Here is a 22290-nt window from a genome sequence, read left to right as displayed (position 1 = left end):
TTTTTTTTTTTTTTTTTTTTTAATAAAATAGGCCAATTTTCTAAATTAAAAAAAAAAATCAATCTTTGATAAATTAAATTTTACCTCTTGAATTTTTCAAAAAGACTGCTTTCTAGTTCTTTGGCAAACTGAATTCCAGCAGGACAGTCTGGGTAATCATCTGGAATATGAGGTATTCTTTTATATTCAGAATGTTTCAAAGCCTCCTGCAAGCCACCAACTCGTACACCTTGATATATCTGCAAGGTAATAACATCAGTATTTTTCTAAGGCTCCTAATTAAAGAATGTCAGCTGAAGCACCTTGGAATATCAGGACTTTATTGTCTAAGAACACTGAACTTCTATTGCTTTAGTTGTGAAGATGAACTTAAAGCATGGATCTTACAGCTCTCAAGATTCATTTAGATGAAATGCTGGTTCCATTTATGCTTCTTTAGTTTAATCTTCAAAAACTATCAGAAAATCTGGAGAATGATTTCATGGACTATAACTGTAAAGCTCGCCAGGACTGTCCTATCATGAGAGCAAAGCCACTGACCAATCTCTCCTTTATTATGCAACAAACATTAGCACAAGTCTTCCATCCACACACAGCTATAAAGTAAACCGCAGAAGATGCAAAACCTATCCATCTTTAAATGATCAAAGCTGAATTTTCCAAGCAACAAAGCAAGAGTATTCTGTCTAATTAAAATTTTTCAAGCTCTCAGAAACAGGAGAGCAATCAGAGATTGCTAATCTTGGCTCACATAGATCACCTCCATTAGGCAGCTGCTGGTGACGGTCCAATCAGAGCTGGACTACAAGCTTGGCAGGGGGCGTCCTATGTGACCTTTTGCAAGCTCCTAGAATACACATGGTTTTTTAACGTTTTTTTAAATAAACACCCTTAAAAGCAGAAAGATTGAAGTTACACGTCTGCACGTTCTCTCACTCTGCCCCCCCAATCAAAGCTTCATTTCATGTTTCATCACACTTCCACAGTGGGTGCAACAACTATGGCTGATTAGGAAGTTTGAAAGATATATTAACCCACCTTTGGGGCAAGGTTCACATGCATTCCTTAAAATGAAACTTTGATTCAGTAGCCATAAAGGGAGTGCACCAGGACATGTTTCCCCAGATGGCCACTGATCAGACCAAATTCCATTTTAATCTGTCATATTTGCCTGCAATTTGTAATGAAAGTTGCTTACAAAAGGAATCCAGAAAGCCATGCCCCAGCCTTTCGGAAGATAGATATCCCAGCCACTTCCCCATCCTGGTCGATCTTCTCCAGCCACTTTCCCTGGTTGCTGAACCAAAAGTATAGGAATCTTGGATTCCCGAGGACCCAAGTCAAGCCGTGATCCAGGTACTAACAGTTCACTTCTCATGCGATTTAAATCCTGAGATGAGATTCAAAGCAGTTAGGAAAATTCTTCATAATTTGGTCAACAATTTTCTTCTTTCATTGAACTATTCCATATACATATTCAAAGGGATGTTCTTATTACAATCCATAGGCAGATTCTACACAGGTTATTCTACGTACATTTAAATCTATCTTTACCTATAAACAGAAATGGTTCACATCCAACTTAGGAGGCCCATAAAAGAAATACTAATTGCAGTAGGTTTTTATTCCACTCAGAGACTACAGTATTTGCACATCACAGTACCAGGCTACTATGCTATGGAGCAGGGTAAGGAAGCTTAAGAAGATAATGTAGAAATGCAAACTTCTAGAAAACCTCATTATAATTCAAACATATGAAATCAAACCATTGCCAGTTTTGGTTAGGAAGAAAAGGAAAAAAGGAACTCTAGGTTATAAACAAATCCTGGGAGCCAATGTCATAGCTATAAATGTAAAAAAAATCAGTACTGAGGGGTCCTCAATCATCTATTATTAAAAAAACACTAGTATCAAAGCAACTAAAAATACACAGTACTTCAGTTCTTTTAAATATACTGCATCCTTATATTTCCTTGATGTTAACTCTGCACGGCTATAAAAAGCATTGAAGTTTGTGGTTGTATGCACAAATGTTATTATGCACGCAGTAATTTTTATTGTATTACATAAAAATGCTTTGGAAGCGCTTTCATTATTTATGCAAGGAGGTCATTCCACAGCATGTGAAGCCAGTTCAACATCAAGAGAGTATTCAAATAGACACTGCCATCACACAAATAGTATCTCATCTTAAAAAAGAGCAGTGAAGAACTTGCAGCTCTGAGTGAATGGAGCTTATGGTGGCTTTAGGCTGTCATTTTGTAATCCTGTTCCTGGGCTGTTCTATGATTCCCAATATTTTTCAGACACAATTTGGGAGCTTATTTGTGTGGAGTTACTAGACACAACAAAGTGCCATATAAAGATAACTGGACTTAGTTCTGAATTAGCTAGTCTGCATCTGGGAAATGGTCAGTAGCTCTGTTAGCCCGAGTAGGGCGCCATGTTAGAGCAGCCAGGCTGTTTCCAGTACCCAGTTAGCTAATTCAGAGCCAGTTCCAATATATCTGCATAGCATAATATTGCATTGTACAGGCAGATCCTCAATACTCTGGCAGCATGACTCTGGCACCAAGTCATAGAACTGTCCACAAGTTCCACAGCATAGTGGACTGCAGTCCAAACGCTACACATATGCTTCTCTCCCCCCAATATGTTCATATGCCGTATCTACAGGACTCTTCTTCATTTTCTCTTCTGGCCAGAATTGAGGATTTAGAGTCCCTTTATACTGCTCCAGCATTTTCACCTGGTATACACAGGTTAGAAGAAGTGTAAAGTCTTCATTTAAGTTTTTTTAAACAAATGAAGACTTAAAATTATTACACATTCTCAGGAGCAAGCTATCTATCTCGTTAAGCATAAATTAAGCAATTAGTATGACTTAATTGAACTATTGTAAGAGTTCCAAACTATACTGAAAAGACTGATTATTCCCCACTATTCAGCACTGGTGAGGACACACCCAGAGTCCTGTGTCCAATTCTGGGCTCTCCGCTACAGAAACAATGTGGACAAGTTGCAGAGAGTCCAGTGGAAGGCACCAAAAATGGTGAGAGGGCTGGGGGACATGACTTATGAAGAGAGACTGATGGAACCCGGCTTATTTAGTCTGGAGAAGAGAAGATTGAGTGGGGCTTTAATAGCATCCTTCAACTACCTGGTTCCAAAGAGGATAGAGCTAGACTGTTCTCAGTTGCAGAACACGGAGCAATGGTTTCAACTTGCAGCAAGGGAAGTTTAGGTTAGATATTAAAAAAAACCTCTTTCATCAGGAGGGTAGTAAAACACTCTCTCACCAGGAGGGTAGTAAAACACTGGAACCATCTTCAGAGGTTTTTAAGACCTGGCTAGACAAAGCTTTGGCTGGGATAATATAGTTGGGGATGGTCCTGCTTTGAGCAGGGGGTTGGACCAGATGACCTCCTGAGGTCCCTTCCATCCCTAATTTCGTATAATCCTATGACTTGAGACAACAGCCTTTATCTTAGCAATGGAATAGGATTCAACTGGGAAACCACTGCTTTGTGAACTGTACAAAGGGTGAATTTTAAATGTCATTATGTGCACTGGAGATGGTAGATGTTAACCAGCTTTATTTTGTTTTTAAATTTAGTAATCCATATAGTTAAATTACCTGCTCTGGGAGTTTATTTTCAGTGACGTTCTTACAGATAGTCTGGTCCCAAATAAAGCTGTGAGCACACTCTACAGGTACACCCTCTAGAGTCAGCTGCGCCACTTTCTCATCATCTATAAGAGAAAAGGAACCTTCGTACAAAAAACACATTTTATCATCTTAGATATGCCACATAAAAGGGAAATACAAGTGAAAGGGAAACAACTGGAGAGACTATAGTTATGGGAATGCAGAGGATGAAAATCCTTAATATGAAAGATCAAAACTTCCAAAAGTATCTTAGATTTTTTAAATAGAAATTGAAGCTAAAATACTTCTGGGTAGCTTAGATCTGAGAAACAATTTTAGAGGATTGAGCAACTAATCTCTTCATCAAAGGGCATTTTGTAATACAAATCTGTTGCCAAGTTCAGCAAAATGAATCATATCTGTAATAATCAACTGGCAGACCTTCATAATCTGTTCTGGAATTTGTAGAACCACCCATTTAGTAAAAAAGGCTCAGGTTTACTGGGTTTGGGAGACAAGGAGAAACACCCTACCATAAAGCCTACATCTCAGATCAGCAAAGTAGTAGTGTAACTGAGAATGATTTTAAGCCTCTAAAACATGTTATTAAAATATTATCAGTAAATACTCAGTCACTAACTGGCTGCTTAATCTGTTGTTTTTATGCATTCCTTAGTCTATAAATTGTCAAACTGCAACTTCTTTGAGGCTGGGACCAGGTCTTTTCTATGCTTGCATACTGTCTAGAAAGTTGAAGGAACAACTAGAAACAAGTAAACAATACTCTTAGCTCTGCCGCTTAGTGACATCTTGGCTGGCTCAGCCATTCTATCCCTCAGTCACTTCTCCATGCCTCATCTGCAAAATGAAGATTCCATCATATCCCCCACTTTCTAACATGTTTTGACAGGTATGGATGAAAAGTTCTGGAATATGGTATCATTACATTAATGCACATAACATGGGAACCAGCAAGCACCTCCCTACCAAAACAAGATATTCTTGTACAATGAAGCCATCACAATTGTTCCATGAATGAAATGTAAGGGACTTATTTTACTGTCTATGGAACCATATTTGACAAGATGAAGGCAAGTGTAAGGGAAACGTCCAACGAATCTTCAGAAATTGATTAGCTCAAAAAAATTCTGCGAGAAGAGCTTGAATTCTTAAATAATTTCTTAAAATGTATATAATTTTTCTGTTAATGCTTAGAAGAAAGTAGTTAGAAGAAAAGGGTGGCACTGACTGTACACAGCGCAGTCACGTACACAAAGATAAAAAAACTTTTAAAAATGTATATATTATCATTTTAATGTGCTTTTTGTAACTATGAGACATGACTTTTAAACTGGCAGTATCCCTTGAAGAATTATAGAGCTTACAAGTTGAAACCTGCTAAGCATTTCTGCGCGTAAGTTATAATTTCAAATTTCAAAGGAGACGCACAAAAATAATAATCAGGTTAGATTTGCCAGAATTTGGAACTGCATTCTTTAAGTTTGAGAACATAAATGCAGATGGTTCTGTTCTGACACAGGATCTTTTTCATATCCACCCCAACAAAATAAAGGGTTGGATGTAAAAGAAACACAAATATCTTCAGGAATTCCAAAGAATTTTAGGAACAGACTCTATTTGCTCAATTTCTTCCTTCTGTCTGGGCTGATAACAAAAGTAGAGTGGTGTTTAGCCATGATCACACAAAAACAAAGGTGAGCCAGATAAATCTCCTACTTTCCCTCCCATAGCCAGTCTCCTGAAAATCCATTTCTCTTTACATACTGTCCAAATGCAATCTAGTTCATTCCCTTGTTGTTTCTTTACTTGATTACTGTAACTTTTTTCCCTGTCTGATTTTTTTCCACATATACCATTTAAGCCATTACAGTTTATGCAGCTACATCCATGTCAAACCTGAAACACCTGACTACTTTCTAAATTCTAACTATAATCATTCATCTTATTTCAAGAAGCGCTCTTTCAACTCTCCATTCCTTCTTCCTCCCCTAAAACTCCTTCTAAGTTTCCTTTCGCTGTACCTAAACAGACACTAAACTAGAGGTGAGTCTGAGCTCTTTCTCCAAATTGCAGGAATTCTGAAACTCCTTCACAATTTGAACATAAGCGGGCCTTTCTGATTGACTGGCAATGATGGCACATTGTCAAGAATACCCTGTAAAACATGGGGCTGGCTTTTCCTCTGATTTGGTAGTTATGACAAAACCTGGATAAGATTAGGCTATTACTGCACTTCTCAAGCAATTTATACCTTATGGGAGTCCCAAACTAGTAAGGGTGATCCTGACTCTCCTAAGGCAATAGCAAAACTCTTACTGACCCTTACAAGAGCCAAAATTATTTCCCAAGTTTTTGTTTTTGGTTGAATTGAACAATATGTTTTCTTGGGGGAGGGGAAGGTGATAATGAGTTGGCTTGTGGGGACAGCCTAGGAGGGGAAGTAAGGGGGTGGGAAGACTCCACTGCATGTGAGGTAGGAGATGGGGAGTAGGTTGGAATAATAGGGAAACATTTAGTTTCTAGAGGTATTGAACGTGGGTTGGGATACAAGTTTTGACTGGGCGGAGGTGAGGGAGGTATCTTTCTGGATCATAGGAGCAGAAGAGGGTGGGGTGGGCTTTGTTTGAAGTTCAGAGATTTGGGGAAGATGGCAGGAAGAGGTTGTTTTGTTTTACTTTCTTATTTTTACTATTTTATTCTGTTTCTATTTTGTCTTTTATTGAAAGGTGCCTTGACCCTCTTTGGGAACGGCTGCCTATAAATCTGTTAAATACATACATACCTAAAATAAAATCAGTATCTTCTAACCATCTTAACTGTGTGTCTTTTCTCATTGGCAACAACCCCTCTGTCTACTAAGTATCCTGTCACTCTAGCATAAAACCCAGTTCTCTCACCAACTCACTATTATCTCTTTACATCCACCCTCTCCTTGTTGCATTTTGTCTGTGTTCTAAGTTTACTGAAGACAAGAACTGTCCCTCAGTTGATCGATCCTACATGCCAGTAGTTTTGCCAGCAGAACACAGGTGGGTCCATATTCAGACTCCCCTGGGGTCATGCCTCACCAACCACAAGGCTTCTGCTACTCCCTTCAGAAACAAGGCCTTCCAAGGTGCATGTCATCCTTGCTGATATACATGCCATGTGGAGCGACATGGAGCTGGCAGAAGCCACACAGATGTGGATGTGCTCTGGCAGCTCATGTGGTGGCTGCTGCCTGCTGGTAGAAGTTCTGGTGACAGATGCAGCCTAGTGTAAACAAGGCATACATCTATTTTCTGTGAAGCCCTGTGCACATCCAACTCAATACAAACTGGATATATATAAAACTATTTTGTCTTCTTGAACAACTCAGCCTAAATCTTTAGCAAGCGCAGTACCATGCAAAGTCAGAAGTCATTGTTCTTATTGAGAAGGTCAACAGATAAGATGCATGTGCAATTCACAAGAAGGTTCTGTTCTAGAATAGATTTTATTTCCTTCAGTTCTCGGGTGTTTGATAGGGTTTTTATTTTGTTTTTTTAACGGACATGGGTTAATGTATATATTTACTTTTGGTTAGACAAAAAGTTGTGATGATAGTGGAAGTTAATCACAGGAAACAAATGAAAAAAAAAACTGGGCATCTTATTGGGTGCCAAGAACTCATTTTAAGTTCAGTTGCCAGTACTTTGCAGTAAACTTTGAAGAAACATCTGGTTAGTTTCTTGAGCAAACAAGGATATTACCTTGGGATTTTTTCAATATCAATAATTTCTGTTAAAATTGACAAAATTGTACAAGAAAAGGTAGAATCCATATAAACAGGGTAAATAACAGCACTTCTTTGACCAGCACCGATGCAGATTGAGGGGCTAAAGGAGGCACTGGAAGTAAAAATAACAACTGCCTTGATGAAGTGGTTGAGTCCTGGAGTATTTTATTTGCTCATTTCTTATCTAATATAAATGGCTGCTCCTCAAGGCACAGACAGATGGCCGAGGAGCATTTTATGTATTCCAAACTCTGCTTTTACTCTGCACAGCTAAGTACCTCTTAATGGGCTTAAGGTCAAATGCATAGACATCTCTAAGAGTGAAGATTTTTGCCCAATGTTCACTTTGAGAAAGATCTTCATTTTACGAGGGTCTTCATGATATGCCTTTCACTTAAGCCAATGATACATCTTTGTACCTATCTTAAAGATGTTACTGGTCTCACAGACTGAGGAGTTTTTGAAGCTGGGTCTAAAACGGTTAAGGCGGTACCAGAGTATTACTGTGGGAGACTGAAAAAGGCTCTTCTTCAATAATGGAAAACAAAGAACTAACACTAAACTAACTGCTAATAGGTACATACAAAAACTGAACACAAGCACTGGCTGATCATACTTACCAGAAGTTCTGACTGATAGCAGTCCCAGTTGGTGAGAAGAAATTGAGAGGGCGCTGATACTTTTAAAACCTGAGTTGGTAGCATAAAAACACTCCAAACAAGTGATGGCCCAAAGGACACAGCTAACCATGAGTCTCTGGTCAAATGCCTTTGGCACATATGCACCAATGATAGACTATGTAAACATATAAGCACTCAAGGAAAAATAGAGGTTTAAATCAGATGGTCTTAAAAGTGTTCAAGTTTTATCTTCAATTTGTTAACATGTAGCACCTACAGGGGAGAACTAGTCAATAGTTTGTTTTGACTAGTACTTGAATAACAAATGGATAGACACTATTCTTACTTTACCATACAGCAATCATGAATAAATGCTTTAGTCTCTATAAGGTGATCAGTTTATCTTAGAGTCTGAATTCAAAGACATGCTAAAATATGAAAAGTACTTCATACAAAGTTCAAAGATTAAAGACTGATTAAAGCAAACATAACCTCTGTTAAAATACATAATGACCATTTCACATGCTTATGGACATGTACCACCTTGGACTGAAATCTCCAGAAGGCAAATGGAAAAAAGGGGGAAGGAGAAAGATAGGGGGAGCAAAAGTTTCCTTTCTGCTTATATAAAATGAGATGTCAAAGATATTGTCAACATGCAAAAACTAAAATATTTGGTTAGGACTGTCAAGAAGCTTCAGAGGTCAGAGTAAAAATTAATGTAGTTCTGGGACACATGTCAGATCAGAGAGTTACGATTTTCAAAGAAACCATTAAACAAGAATTAAAAATGCATACAATAGAGAAACAATTACAGGTTTGACCTAAATCAAGAGAATCAAAAGAATCACAGCTCTACTCAGAATTGCACAGCTCCACAAGGACAAATGTCAGAGAAACTCACCTCACTCCAAATAGAATGTACTGCTGTGGAAAGACTAAAAGAAGCCTTATTTTCCTTAATGCAAGATGTACCACATTGGCAAGGTGGCTGAAAAGAGCTTACTGAACCCCTATATAAAATGAAAATGGACTCAGGGCTTCTTTCATTGCTGGCTGCTGTGGAGATGCAGAGACATATACAGGAAATAAGATGCCCTGCTTCTCAACTACAGGGAAGCAGAAATGTATAAACAATGCCTCAATGAAGGTAGATTCAAATATGGCACTGGTGTAATGCTTCCTCAAAATCCCTCTGTACAATCAATATGATGACGGTGGCAGTAACTGAATTATCATATTAACCTGATTAAAATATGAGGTTTATTTTTCCCATTTAACATCAGGAAAAAGACCCTTGTCTTAGAATTGAGTATGAGGTTGCATGGGGCAGGCAGCTGCTGCCTGTCCCCAACCACCTCTACACCCCTCACACTGATTCTTTCCCCCCCCCAACCTCACAGGCTGCAACTCTCCCATGCCGTTACCTTTGCTCAGGTGCTGGCAGCCTCTGACTGAACACAGCCCAGCCTGGCCCTATAGCAGTGCTGCTGGCTTCAGGGCCAGGCTTGGAACCGTGCCCTATGTCCTCAGCTGCAGAGGGGATGGAGTCTGCTGGTGCCAGAACAGAAGTAATGGGGAAGTGGAGGGTCAGGCAGGGGGGAAGTGACAGCAGGAAGGAGGATCAGGGACCCAAGGCTACAGGGGGCAAGGGACTGAGGCTGCAAGAGGCAGGCACAAGGGTGGTATGTGGCACTTGCCCCTTACTGCCTCCCCCCACCACCACTTCTACTGCCTGTCCCTCCACCACCTGACCCCATTACTTCCCCTTCTCATAGCCTGCCCCAATCCTCCAATAATTAGATTCTATATGGCATTTTTTTTTAAAAGTATATACTTTTTCCATGAATAGAATCTAGCTATTGGGGAGTCATCTTCAATTCAGGGCCATCTTACATTCAGGTAAATACAGTACATCTTTGGCAGATGTTTCTGTTTCCAAGGAACTAAATGGATGTTTATATTTAACAAATATGCTCTAATTGGCTGGTCACAAAGCAAGTGATATTCCAGTTAAAACATTTAAGTTGCGGTTATGAAAACAGTTTCCATATTCAAGGTTGAGGATGTGGTATAGAATAGGGCCTTGCAAAGCTTCAGTCGCTGATTTGATTTGGAGATTTTGCCTGATTTGGCAGCAAATCAGGAGACCCATTAATCTCTCTGAATCAAATCAGAAGCCTCCAATTCAATTCAGAGAGATTCAACCATACACACAGCTTTATATGTTTTTTCTACATACCTTGAGATACAAGGTGTGGATTGTGAACACAGATGGTGGGGCAAATGGAGTGTCCCACGGGAGCGCGCAGGGGTGGGTGTCCACAGCATACTCAGCAGCGGACCCGGAAGTGGACAAGAAGTACTTCCAGTCCACTTCCGGGTCCACTGCTGAGAGCCTGGGGGACCCCCCCCCACCACGCTCCTGTGGGATGTTCCATTCACCCCACCATCTCAGTGTTCACAACCCATGCCTGGTACCTCAAGGTACGTAGAAAAAATATGCAACAATGTGTCTATGGCTGAATCACTGATTCACTGAATCAGAATTGAATCTTCAGAATTGGGACAGTGATCTGAATCAGCAAATCAAATCACTGTCCCCCAAATCAGGCCGAATCCAAATTGAATACTGCCCACTTCAAACACCCCTAGTACAGAAATGACTTGTTGAATTGAAGGCATTCAAAATTATTTTATTTCTTCTCAGCTCCTGAGAAAGGCAATACTTGAAAGATCCACTTAAAACTTCCTTGCAATAGCATAAAATGTGGAGTTTATTTTATCCCTAAGAAGCAGCTCTTAACTATCCTTCAAAAAATTACAAAACTATTTTTGGGTGCTAAGTTTGAGAAAGCCACTAAGAAAACTTAAATGCATAAGATCAATATAGAGACCTGTCAGTGCATGTATTTTTAGTACCTGCTTATTATCTAAAGCCAGGTACAAACGTTCATTTCTAGACAGGTTTCTAGACCAGCAACCAGCCAAGGTGTCGCGGTAGATGTAGTCTTCCTGGACTTTAGGAAGATCTTTGACACTCTCTCACCCCATCATTAAAAAATTAGGCATCTGTGGTGTCGACACCTACACAGTCAGATGGGTCGCAAATTGGTTGGAGGGCTGCACCCAGAGAGTGGTGGTAGACGGGTCATTTTCGACCTGGAGAGATGTGGGCAGTGGGGGTCCCTAGGGCTCAGTCCTCAGGCCCACACTGTTCAGTATCTTAATCAGCGATTTGGACGAGGGGGTTAAAAGCACCTTGTTCAAGTTCGCAGATGACACTAAGATGTGTGGAGAAGTGAGCACGCTAGAAGAGAGGGACAGGCTACAACTAGATCTCAACAGGTTACAGAGGTGGGCGGATGAGAATAGGATGAGTTTCAATACGGACAAGTGCAAGGTGTTGCATCTGGGGAGGAATAACCAGCAGCATACCTACAGGCTGGGGAACTCCCTTCTCGTCAGCACAGAGGCAGAGAAGGATCTTGGAGTCACTATTGATTTCAAGATGAACATGGGCTGCCAATGTGGGGACACGGTCAGGAAGGCTAGCTGCACTTTGTCATGCATCCATAGATGCATCATGAGCAGGTCCAAGAAGGTGATCCTCCCCCTCTGTGTGACATTGGTCAGACCACAGTTGAAGTACTGTGTCCAGTTCTGGGCGCTACATTTCAGGAGGGATCTAGACAGTATCAAGAGGGTCCAGAGGAGGGCCACTCGCATGATTAGGGGGCAGCAGGGTAGGCCCTACAAGGAGAGGCTACAGGACCTGAACCTGTTCAGCCTCTACCAAAGAAGGCTGAGAGGGGATCTGATGGCCGCCTATAAACTTGCCAAGGGGGACCAGCAGGCAATGAGACAGTTCCTGTTCCCCCGAGCACTACCAGGGATAACAAGGAACAATGGCCATAAGTTGACTGAGAGTAGATTCAGGCTAGATATAGGAGGCACTACTGCACTGTCAGTGCAGCTAGGAGCTGGAACCAACATCCAAGGGAAGTGGTGCTTGCCCCTACCCTGGGGGTCTTCAAAAGGAGGCTAGACAATCACCTAGCTGGGGTCACTTGACCCCAGCATCCTTTCCTGCCCATGGCAGGGGGTTGGACTAGATGATTTGCTTAGGTCCCTTCTGATCCTACCAACTATGAAACTATGAAACTTTAAAACTTAACCTCTACAGTACAGTTGTAAGATTATGTGAGGTGCCCGGATCAAATGTAATCCCCTGTGGGGTTGCTTTCTGTGTGCGAATTCTAGTACGAGAATTCTATGTTCCAGTCTTCCACGTTCCAAGAAGGAGGCCCATCAAAGCAGGGAAAGGTCAGGGAGCAAAGAGTACCATGAGCTGCTATAGAGGTTTCAGGTTGGAAAAAGCAACAATGCCCCCTACTGTTATTTTAGGGAAATGGTATAGGGTCAAGAGCCCCTTCTCCAAGCCAACATCTAAAAAAACTGAGGTGGGAAGAAGTGTGACAAGTACTCCAGTCCCTAGTTACCAACGTAGGAGAGAGGAACAGGAATCCCACGTTATCCCCACACAAACAGATGTGTGACAGGACACAAAGAGCCTGCCCATCTATGGACATTACGAGTCATTCAGGATGGGACCTAGGAAAAGCAAAAGCTTTTCCCCGCTTGGCCTTTAACCCTTCCCGTTCCTTTGTAACTGGTACTGACAGGTCCATTGTCACACTCTCTGCACCTGTACAGGATAACTTTTTAAATCTTTACTAGAAGAGGGAGGGTATCTGGCCACTTCCTCTATGCCCCAAGGCTACTGCACATTATGGATTCCCTTATCCTCTATCCAAGTCAAACCCTCTCAGCCTGAAGTACAAGAGTACACCAAATACAGTCTGACCTAAGACAGAATATAGGTACACAAAAATGGTAGGACAAAGTTCAAGAGTAGCGAGTTTAGCATCCTTAACTTCCTGAGGGACAATGACCAACTTTATCTTCATGACAGTGAGTATTAAGGAGAGCTGTTTCTAGTTCCTGACCCGAGAAGAAAAGAGAGTGTAAGTACTTTTCTTCTGCTTATCTGGCAATCTGTGAAGGCAGGAATTACTTCTAAAAGTCCACTGCTGGACCATGACCTTTCCACCTGAGCAGGAAAGCACACTAGTGCTAGTTTTCCCCATCTTGTAGCAGCTGAACTTCTCTTCAGCAGCTGGACTACTTACTTCTGGTATCTTAAAAGTACCCTCCAGTAGGCAAGGTTAAGTGGTTGAAGCGCTCACTCCTAGAATAGGAATGGTGATAGCAGGTTGCTTCTCAGAACAACCAAACCCCTTTCCATCCCCAAACAAGTGTTTGCTAAATAATCCATCCTGGATTAGTTTATATTGTTTCACTTATTTACAAAGTAAGGATCAGGGATACAGCATTATTTCAAAGAGGGATTTGAAGGATGAGGAGTGGAAGGACTACTGTGCAAGAGAGAAACTATCCCAGATATGAAGTTTAAAAAAAAATCAAAGAGAGATATAAATGAGCTGACTAGTCATGTCTATACGATGTGTTGACTGCGCAGTAGAGTCGTATGGAATGCAACACTATTGAGCAGTACTCTTAGGTCACTGCACAGGCAGTGTCATAAAGAAGCCACTTGGCAACACTACTGTGCAGTAACTCTTATACAAGTACTAAATGACTGCACAGTCAGTGTCTCATGTAGCCATAGCCACTGGGAACTTAAGAGTAGGCTTATGTAGGGAAGAAGTTGTATAGTGATCCTAAAGGAGAAAGTCTGGATGCAGGGAACTGGAACATTAACCTGGTCTAAGTGGCAGAAAGAGAACCTTATGTTAGAGAAAAACCTGTTAAACAAAGAAAAGATTTCCAAGTCTCTGGGCTCTTCTTTCTCCTGTGCTATTAAATAGCTTATTGTTTCCCTGTTGGATAGATAGCAAAGGGCATGGCAGTGTTTTATTATTTTTTGTCCAACTCTGCTACAATGTCCTTAATCTTGTGTTCACCTTCGCACACTTTTCAACAGTCTGAACTGTGCTACAGCATGTCAGTTGTAAGAAAAAGCTATTTTACACTCAGAAACTGAAAGCTTTTGAAGCTGTATAGAAGTCTTTCAAACATGTTTAGCCTTTCCCCCTACTTGTTACTTATTACTAGCCATAGAGGAACTCTCTGCAGTTGAGTTAGAACTTTCAGCACACAGCTATTTTAAAATGGAATTATTTTATCTGTACTAGTAGAGATTCATCACAGTCACTATGATCAAAGCAGAACAGCAACTGCCAGCGCTACAGCTTTTAGCACCTGGTTGGCCTTGCCAGGATTCGAACCTGGATCATCTGTATGATTAGACAGAGGCTTCCATTGAGCACAAGACCAGCTTTGGTGCAAGTCCCTTCCTCACCTATGCTATCCTTAGAGCTATATAGTTCTGTTCTTCTCTGTGGCTGAAAGAATAAAGGAAAGGTTTCAAATGCGACTGTCCGAAAGGAATGGTAGTACATTATGTGTAAAAAAGCTACACTGTGTGAAAATCAAGGAACAGAGAGTAATTTAAGTCTTTTGCCCTCTCCTGTTCTGGCAGAGCCACAGCATGAAGGAAGCACTTTACCTTGATATTTTTCTGGATTCAGCATGGCTTTTAACCTCTTTTTTGGCAAATTCACTCGAGGGTCCCCCACAGTCAGGCCCAATATTGTACCTGCTGGAAGTTCAGCTGGTGAGCTTATCCCTTTAAAATACACACAAGGACATCATTATAATCCTGGACTGAGACAAACAAGGGACCTAGACACTTCTGTAGGTCTGCAAAGCATCATACAACTTAATTATATTCTGAAGAGTCATTACCAATGAGATAAATGCCCAATACTGGAGAGACAACAGCATGTGTTATGATTACAATTACACTGACACTTGCACTTAGAGAAAGAACAACTTCACTTCTGAACATTCACAACTGCATTTGTCCTCCAACTTTGGCTTAACAACTCTTTACAGAATGTTCAATTCCTTTTAAGTTAAAAACACTTAATTTCACAGCAAAAAATATATAAAAACACTCCTTTTTGAAATTCTGCCCAATCTCTAGTTTACTTCCTCTTACTAAGCAAATGCCAAATTTCACCCACCCATCACAACTCAGAGATAATTTTTTAGGGCCAGATCTTCATATGCATCAGTGTTGCACTACTGCCAGCTGTATGTTTTGTATATAAATTATATAAAGCAAATCCGACTTATTAGGAATAAAAATGTAGATAAAAACAGGAATTGGGAGGGGAGGAAAGAGGAAATAATAGAGGCTGAAACTGAGTGTCCAACTCTATCCGTCTCTGAGCGACTGACAGAAGTGATATTTGTTGTGCGATAGGCCCCCTGAACGGGCTCTATAGCCATGCCCTGACAGAAGTGCGTGGCTGCAGAGCACTTTGAAGTGGCTGATCATGCAGCAAATTAACCCTCATCTAATGAGGTTTCAGATGAAGGTGCTCCAAGGCAGAGGACCTTCATTAACTTGTTAGTCTCTATACATGATCAGGGCTGGACTGATGCAACCCAACCCCACCCCCAATGTTATCTACAGGATGGAAGAAGGGAAGGGAGGGAACTCTGGGCTGGGGTTTGCCCAGCCTGAGTTGGAGTGGGGGCAGGTGGATCAGAGCCTCTCCTGCTTTGTGGTCCCCCTGCCAGCTCCCTCCCCGCTCCAGGTCAGGCTGGGCAAACCCCAACCCGGAGCTCCCGCTCCCTCTCCTACAGACAACAGCAGAGCTGGGGGTGGGGGGCAGATTAGGGAAGAGAGGCTGCAGGCAAAGTGAAGCTTGATTCCCCCCAGTGACTCTCTGTGAAGCGCCATGAGTTAGAGCAGGGGGCTGCACGTCTGTCAGCACCCCGAGTGTCTATTTTCACTCTTATTGCGTTAATTTTGGACGCCTGTGTTGATGGGAAAGGTAGTGGAACAATCTCAAATCCAAGTCACTGTATTAAAAAGTTTTTGTTTAATTTATTCCAAGCAATATACTTACAGAGCAAAAGGCATTGCTTTCATTATAAATTATGGTACAATTTGAAAATGCCATCCAATTTAAATACTTCTTCCATCTACTTCCTCAACACCTCAGTTTGCATTATTTTTGTAATTTGGAAATTAAAATATATTTCAGTATCAGTGTAACTCTGTGCAGACCTAGCTACACTCCTGCAATAGCTAACTTTTATTTTGCTAGCAAGCTAAAATAAGCTACCACAAACCTTTTACAAACTGAAATGATGATAGATTTTTAACATTTCATTACTTTAAGAGAACAGACCAAAGTAATGAATATATCCATCCTTTTGCAACTTTTTTTTTTGGTAGAAAGAACTGCTACTCATTCCTCAGTGACTGAGACAAAGGCAGAAGAGATTTTCCTATGGAACTCTGTTATTGGTACCCCAGGACACTTTTTAAGCTACAAGTTTGAAGAGTTCTCTGTTAATGTCTCCCCACTCACTTTTCTACTACATACCTTGTAATAACTCAAAGATGTTCTTTTGATGTAGATGAAGAGAAAGACCCTCAGATTTCCTGCAGTTTTCAACCCACCAGCTGTTAAGTTCTGTTTCTGCATCTGCCATCTCCTAAAAAATGATTTCATGTAATTAAACCAAAAAGAAATTAAGTGACTCATCTGCATCTATATTTGTGTGTGTTAATACAAAATGACTGCTTCAAAGCAAACTTTCTTTGTGGTAAGCTAAAAAAAATGGAAACACTATTATTACTAATGTCCAAGAGATAAAAATGGAATTCAGTCCCATAGTACTGCATTTTCCAGTACTCCTCAACTTTATTCCAAAACTAAACAAAGGAAAAAAACAGCTGTTCTCATCTTTGACCAGGTGGCTCCTTACCGGAAATCCCATTTTAAACAACACATGATTTCATTTACTCTAAATGTCAAAAGATGTGCAAACAAGGATAGGTCTATACTGTGTAGCATGTGCCAAAATAACGCAGGAAAGCAAGAGTCTGCAGAGTTGGATATTTGGTTCAGACGGTAATAACTTTTTTCAAAAGTTTTTGTCCACATTCACTTTAACAATATACTTAAGTGGACGTGGAATCAGTTGGTGCTTCTTACAAGGGTTTCAGCACACCATTGCACTGAAAAACTTGAGAACTTGCTTTACAATGTTAAAGCATTTTTTTAAACTCCAATATCCCTCAAATCAAGATTGAATGCTTTTCAAAATGTTATGATTTAGGCAAACAAGTTATCTGGTTCACTACAAGACTGCCTGGGGGAAGTTCTATGGCACTTTTTATACACACGCTAGATGATCTAAAAGCTGGCCTTAAAAATCTGTACATTAGGATATGACTATTCTAGTGGTGCAGCTTAATTTCCATAAAACATGTAAAATGCCTTACAGTTTGGACCAAGGCAGCACTCAGTGCCTCTGTAAGAACACAGTGAGAGAATGGGCCAACCAGGCGATATCTGAGGATCTCCATGGTCAAATCACTGGGAAAAAAAGAAATAAAGAAAAAAGAGTTAGATACATTGTAACATTAAAGTGTTTATTCATGCAACTTGTGCACTTGTGAGCAAAATACTGAACATGAATATAAGTTTGTATGTTTCTGGTACAGTATAAACATACCTTATTACAATACCAGTATTTTGTGATGTCCAGTAGTATGACTTAAGTGGATCTCTGGTTCCATCACCGATGATCTTTTTCACTGGCACAGTCTTTTCTCCTTTGTCTTCCCTCTTTCTTTTCTTGCCAATGCTTCTAGTTACATCTGTTGGTTCTTCCTCATGAGGCAATACTGTGACTGTTTCCGGGATACATGTTGCTACAGGCTCTGAACAGTTAAAAACTGCTTTTAGCTCAGTCAGTATGTCCTAAAGAAAAATGTAATACTGAATCAGGATTAAAGAAATTAGCGATTAATTTGTTAGACAAAAGCCTAAAGTATCATTTTAAAATTTTGATCCTGTGTTATCTTCCCATCTGTTTTGAGGGCCTGGCCCCAGTTCCACAAAGTTAGTGACTCACCATTAATTCCTGAATGTATAATACTAAGAACTTGACACAAACTTTGAAATTAATGTTGTCTACATAGTATGATGGACTTTGGATCAGGTTCTAAATCCATAGCCACTGCATAGGAAAGGGACTCTGTATGCAATTTTCATAGAAAGTTTTCAGATCAGGATTGGACTGGTAAAGATAAATTGCAAATATTGTAAAGGTTGTTAACAAACAAATAAGACTTTAAATTGAGTGCAAGGCCACAAAAACTGATCAAAAGGTCCCTGATCTCCATATAAGAGAAAAGAAAAAACATCAGGTGTCATCATACAAAGCAAAAACTGCATTTACAAGATATTACAACAAAATTGAAGAAATACAGAAAGTGTTCTAAAGGTTTTCACCAAAAACAAACGTGCAGCTTGTGTGAAAAAAACAGCATTGTATTTTTGTTAAGTGAACAACAAGGTGAAAATGGTAATGGTTTTATTTTTCTTCCTATGCCAATGTACTGCATTCAGTTTTCCCAGGTCTGTCAGAAGACTATTGTATTTCTTCCAGAGAATATTTCAGAGAAAAAAGAGCCTGAAGTTCAACCCCAGAGAAAGAGTATCAGGAAAGATACCTGTTTAAGAGTTGGATGCATCCAGATCCACAACTGCCTATTTTCAGAACTGAGACCACACCCAACTTTAGGTTTCCAGATGAACGTAATGGGGCCAAGCAGATCCTCAGGATACCTATCTGCCCGGTAGAGAACCAGGGAGCCCTGATGCCTTCCAGACAGGCAAGGCACAGCTGCAAAAGTTGGTCCTAAAGTACAAAAAAGCATTTGAAAAAAAAAGAAAGAGCTAGCAATATTGGCTTATTTCAAACATTTTCTACAGATTAGAGGTGCACTGATACATGGGTCCAATATCAGATCAGCACTGATATAAAGAAAATTTTCTGTATCGGAAATCTGCCCAATACAGCCAATAATTTGTCCAATAAATGCCCATGTGTGCACGCAGCTGCAGCATAGCAGGTAGGCAGTGAGGAGCAGAGCTGGCAGTGTGGAGTGCTGCATGCAGCTGATAAGTCTGGTGTAGTGGAAGGAGAAGGGGGGAGCAGATCAAGGCCCCTGCAGTGAGGGAGGGTGTGGGGTTTGGGTAGGGGCTGCCCAGCCACGGCGGGCGTGGGGCAGAGGCACAGCTCGTCGAGGAGGCTGGGCTCTTCCCAGCCAGGCAGATCTGTGGGCACAACCCCCGCCCCCATGCCCTCCTGGACAAGCAGCAGGAGCTGCCAGATGAGCACTGGATGAGCTGTGCACAGCGGTGGCAGCCACCCCCCTTCCTGTGCCACCCCGATAAGCCGTGCCTCCCACAGCTGCAGCCTGCACCACGCTGCACAGATCCAGGGGCACACGCCCCCTGGACAAGCCACTTGTGGCTCTGTCCCATGCCCCTCCCCACCCCGGCTGGTCAGTGCCTGCCCCAGCCCCATTCCCTGCCTCACTGCACCGGCCTTGATCTGCACCCCCCACACCCCCAAGCTACAGAGCAGCGTATGGGAAATCAGATCAGTATCGGCTGATATACCTCCTTAGAAAATTGGCTATTGGTATCGGCCCCAAAAATCTCTACCAGTGCACCCCTACTACAGATGGGCCACCAGGACCAGTAGCCAAAATGGGCCATGCAATGAACAAGACTATTAACAAACAGCTGAAACTGGGAAGGCCTGGTTCTGGAATGAAGCACATTAAAACTCCCCTATTCAGTGCAAAGATCCCAAATATAGACTTGTTCATGGGGTGCTAGCCCTGATACTCATCTGCTTTCCTTCAGCCAAATGTACAGAAGAGTTTTTCCAAGTTCTTGCTTGAATTCAAAGACTACTTATTAGTTCTGTAACACCAATTCAGTTCAGACTCTTTGCCTGTACTGTATTTAAAAAAAAAAAAATAATAAATTTTTAAGTCAGTTTTTACCTGCATCTTTGCTACACATACGAGCAAGCACCTTTAAAAGCTCTTCCTCTTTTCCCTTTAACTCTAGGCAACAGTAGTATGATAAGTCCTGAAATAATGACAAAACGCCAAAGTGAGAATAGCTTTTAAAAGTGAATCCTGGCAGGAATATGCTACATAACTGTTAAGGCTTTCATAAAGAACAATAGCTTATCAACTGTATTCAAAGAAACACTGGTCATTGTTTTCACTGCTATTTTCTTTTAAATGTTAACCTGCCTCTGGTAATTCCCAAACTGTCTGGTATCAAACCAACAGAGCAAAAAGGTTAGGTGACAGAGTGTCTACCAATGACAACATCCTGTTCAAAATGCTGGCCTAGGCTTTCTTTAGTCTCCTAATGTTTATGATGTAATAGAGGAACTACTATTTCAAAACAAAATCTCTCAAGCATAGTTTTTTCCTGCAAAGGTTTATCAATCCAATTCTCTCTTTCCAAGCATTTTCTACCCTAAGGCCATTTCATAACATCCAGCATTAACACTAGTACACAATCCAAATTTTGCTACAATAGTGCCCCCAAAGAAACGACAAGACTTCTATTATAATTTAATGGTGAGTTAAATCATCACCTGGGCAAGGTAACAAACAAAATAGATGCAAATATGGTACCTGAAGAAGGCAGTGTTTTGCCATGGCTCGATAGCAAGCCCGATAGCTCTTAATAGTGGGCTTATCTCCTAAACAGTATCCCCATTTCTTCACCATGTGAAATCTTTTGGCATGCCAAATATGTGTTTCCAACCAGATATTCTTCTTTTGCCTGCGATTAAATTCCAGCACCAGATTTATGTGGCGTCTTCGAGCTTTGCGGCATTTACTCTTTGAATGCTCTTTTTTCTGATGTACAGCTTTCTCGGCCTGCATTTCCAGAACAGTCAGTATTTTAGTGACAAGCTTGAAAGGGCAAGTTATTGTAGAAGAAAAGGCCTGTTCTAGATCAGAGGATATATTATGGCATGCTAACATATTTAAATGCTAAACATACAGTACACAATTATTTATAAGAAACCATGTGATGTTTTAATTTTGGGGAGACCAATACTTCCCTATTTCACGCACAAACATAATACTAGAATTTGTCCACCATTAAGGGAAGTTTTTGTTAAAGAGCCAAATTTACAATTTTAACAGGGTAGAGAGGATGTGTTTTTTGAGACTAAGCATAATCTTCAGCAACAGGCAAATTACTCCACACATCAACTGAAGACATCCAAGTCCAGAAAGAACTAAGATATTGCATCAGTATATCAACAGTCCAGATCAAGGAATTCTCTACAATTCTGGCTGCAGGAAGCACTAGGTAAATGTCACTTTCACAAGCAGCAAATTTATTGGAAAAATATGTACAAGATACATGCTTCTAAATTTTCATAGGGATTAAAATACATTGAGACAAGCCTAGGCTATTTCTCCAGCCAGGTTCTGGTCTTCACTTGTTGGGAACTTGCAAGTTCCTGCTGAAGGAAGACAACAGGCAGTAGCATGACAGGTGCCTGCTGCTGGAGGCCTTGGGGAACCAGGTAAATGAAGCAACATAAGAAAGATTACTTCAGTAGGATGCCTCTACAAATGCCCAACTTGAAGGAAGTTACTCAACTCAGGAGGACTGCAACAAAACTGGGAAGAAGAACCAAGTGCTCTATTCTGTGTAGAAAACAGTGCCTTACACCCATTCACATCTGCTACGCATCAAGAACCCCTATGTAGCCTCAAAACCAAAAAAAGAAAAGGACTTCCAACAGTTAGGAGAAAGAAGTCAGGTGTTCCAAAGGGTGGGAGAGTCACATCACCTTGCTCCCCCAAAAAAGAAATTATGTCAGTGATCAGACTCCTCTGAGAGATGGAGGCATCTCACGACAGAACCTGCTATGATGGGAAGTGGGCTGTCTGCTTGAGGCCGAAACTCAGACTCAATCGCAGAAAGCTGGCCGAGGCCCTCTGACCACTACTATATTCATGTGGGCACTAATATCGGCGTGTGTGACCCTGATTAAAAGCGACTACAAGGCTCTAGGAGTGAAAGTGAAAGAAGGGTGAAAGAATTGGGAGAACTCTTTTACTGAAAATAGTTAAAGAAAGGGTAGGATTCAGTCCACTTATATTAGTCTTTAAGTAAAATAAATATAAAATTAGCCAGAGTAAAAACACAAGTACTTGACTAGACCATAAGTATTACCTGCAGAGCTGACCTGAGCAGGGTGCGGGGCCCAGGGCAAAACAGCCG

At 41.0% G+C, this 22290-nt stretch overlaps 1 protein-coding gene across 1 annotated transcript in view; it reads right to left on the bottom strand.

Annotated features, from left to right (window-relative positions):
* POP1 (POP1 homolog, ribonuclease P/MRP subunit) overlaps positions 1 to 22290 on the bottom strand; it is a 41480-nt gene that overhangs the window by 6924 nt on the left and 12266 nt on the right. Inside the window, exons 5-14 of the mRNA XM_019527984.1 lie at positions 20676 to 20924; positions 20025 to 20112; positions 18678 to 18865; positions 17675 to 17922; positions 17442 to 17535; positions 16537 to 16648; positions 14640 to 14759; positions 3638 to 3753; positions 1199 to 1390; positions 85 to 239 (exon numbers count right to left, since the gene is read on the bottom strand). Coding sequence (XP_019383529.1) covers positions 85 to 239; positions 1199 to 1390; positions 3638 to 3753; positions 14640 to 14759; positions 16537 to 16648; positions 17442 to 17535; positions 17675 to 17922; positions 18678 to 18865; positions 20025 to 20112; positions 20676 to 20924 — 1562 coding nt within the window. The remainder of the gene's footprint in view (positions 1 to 84; positions 240 to 1198; positions 1391 to 3637; positions 3754 to 14639; positions 14760 to 16536; positions 16649 to 17441; positions 17536 to 17674; positions 17923 to 18677; positions 18866 to 20024; positions 20113 to 20675; positions 20925 to 22290) is intronic.

This window comes from Gavialis gangeticus, unplaced genomic scaffold (genome assembly GCF_001723915.1).
Source record: "Gavialis gangeticus isolate Ggan-Ray unplaced genomic scaffold, GavGan_comp1, whole genome shotgun sequence".
NCBI lineage: Eukaryota > Metazoa > Chordata > Crocodylia > Gavialidae > Gavialis > Gavialis gangeticus.
This window is presented reverse-complemented; position numbering and strand designations above follow the sequence as displayed.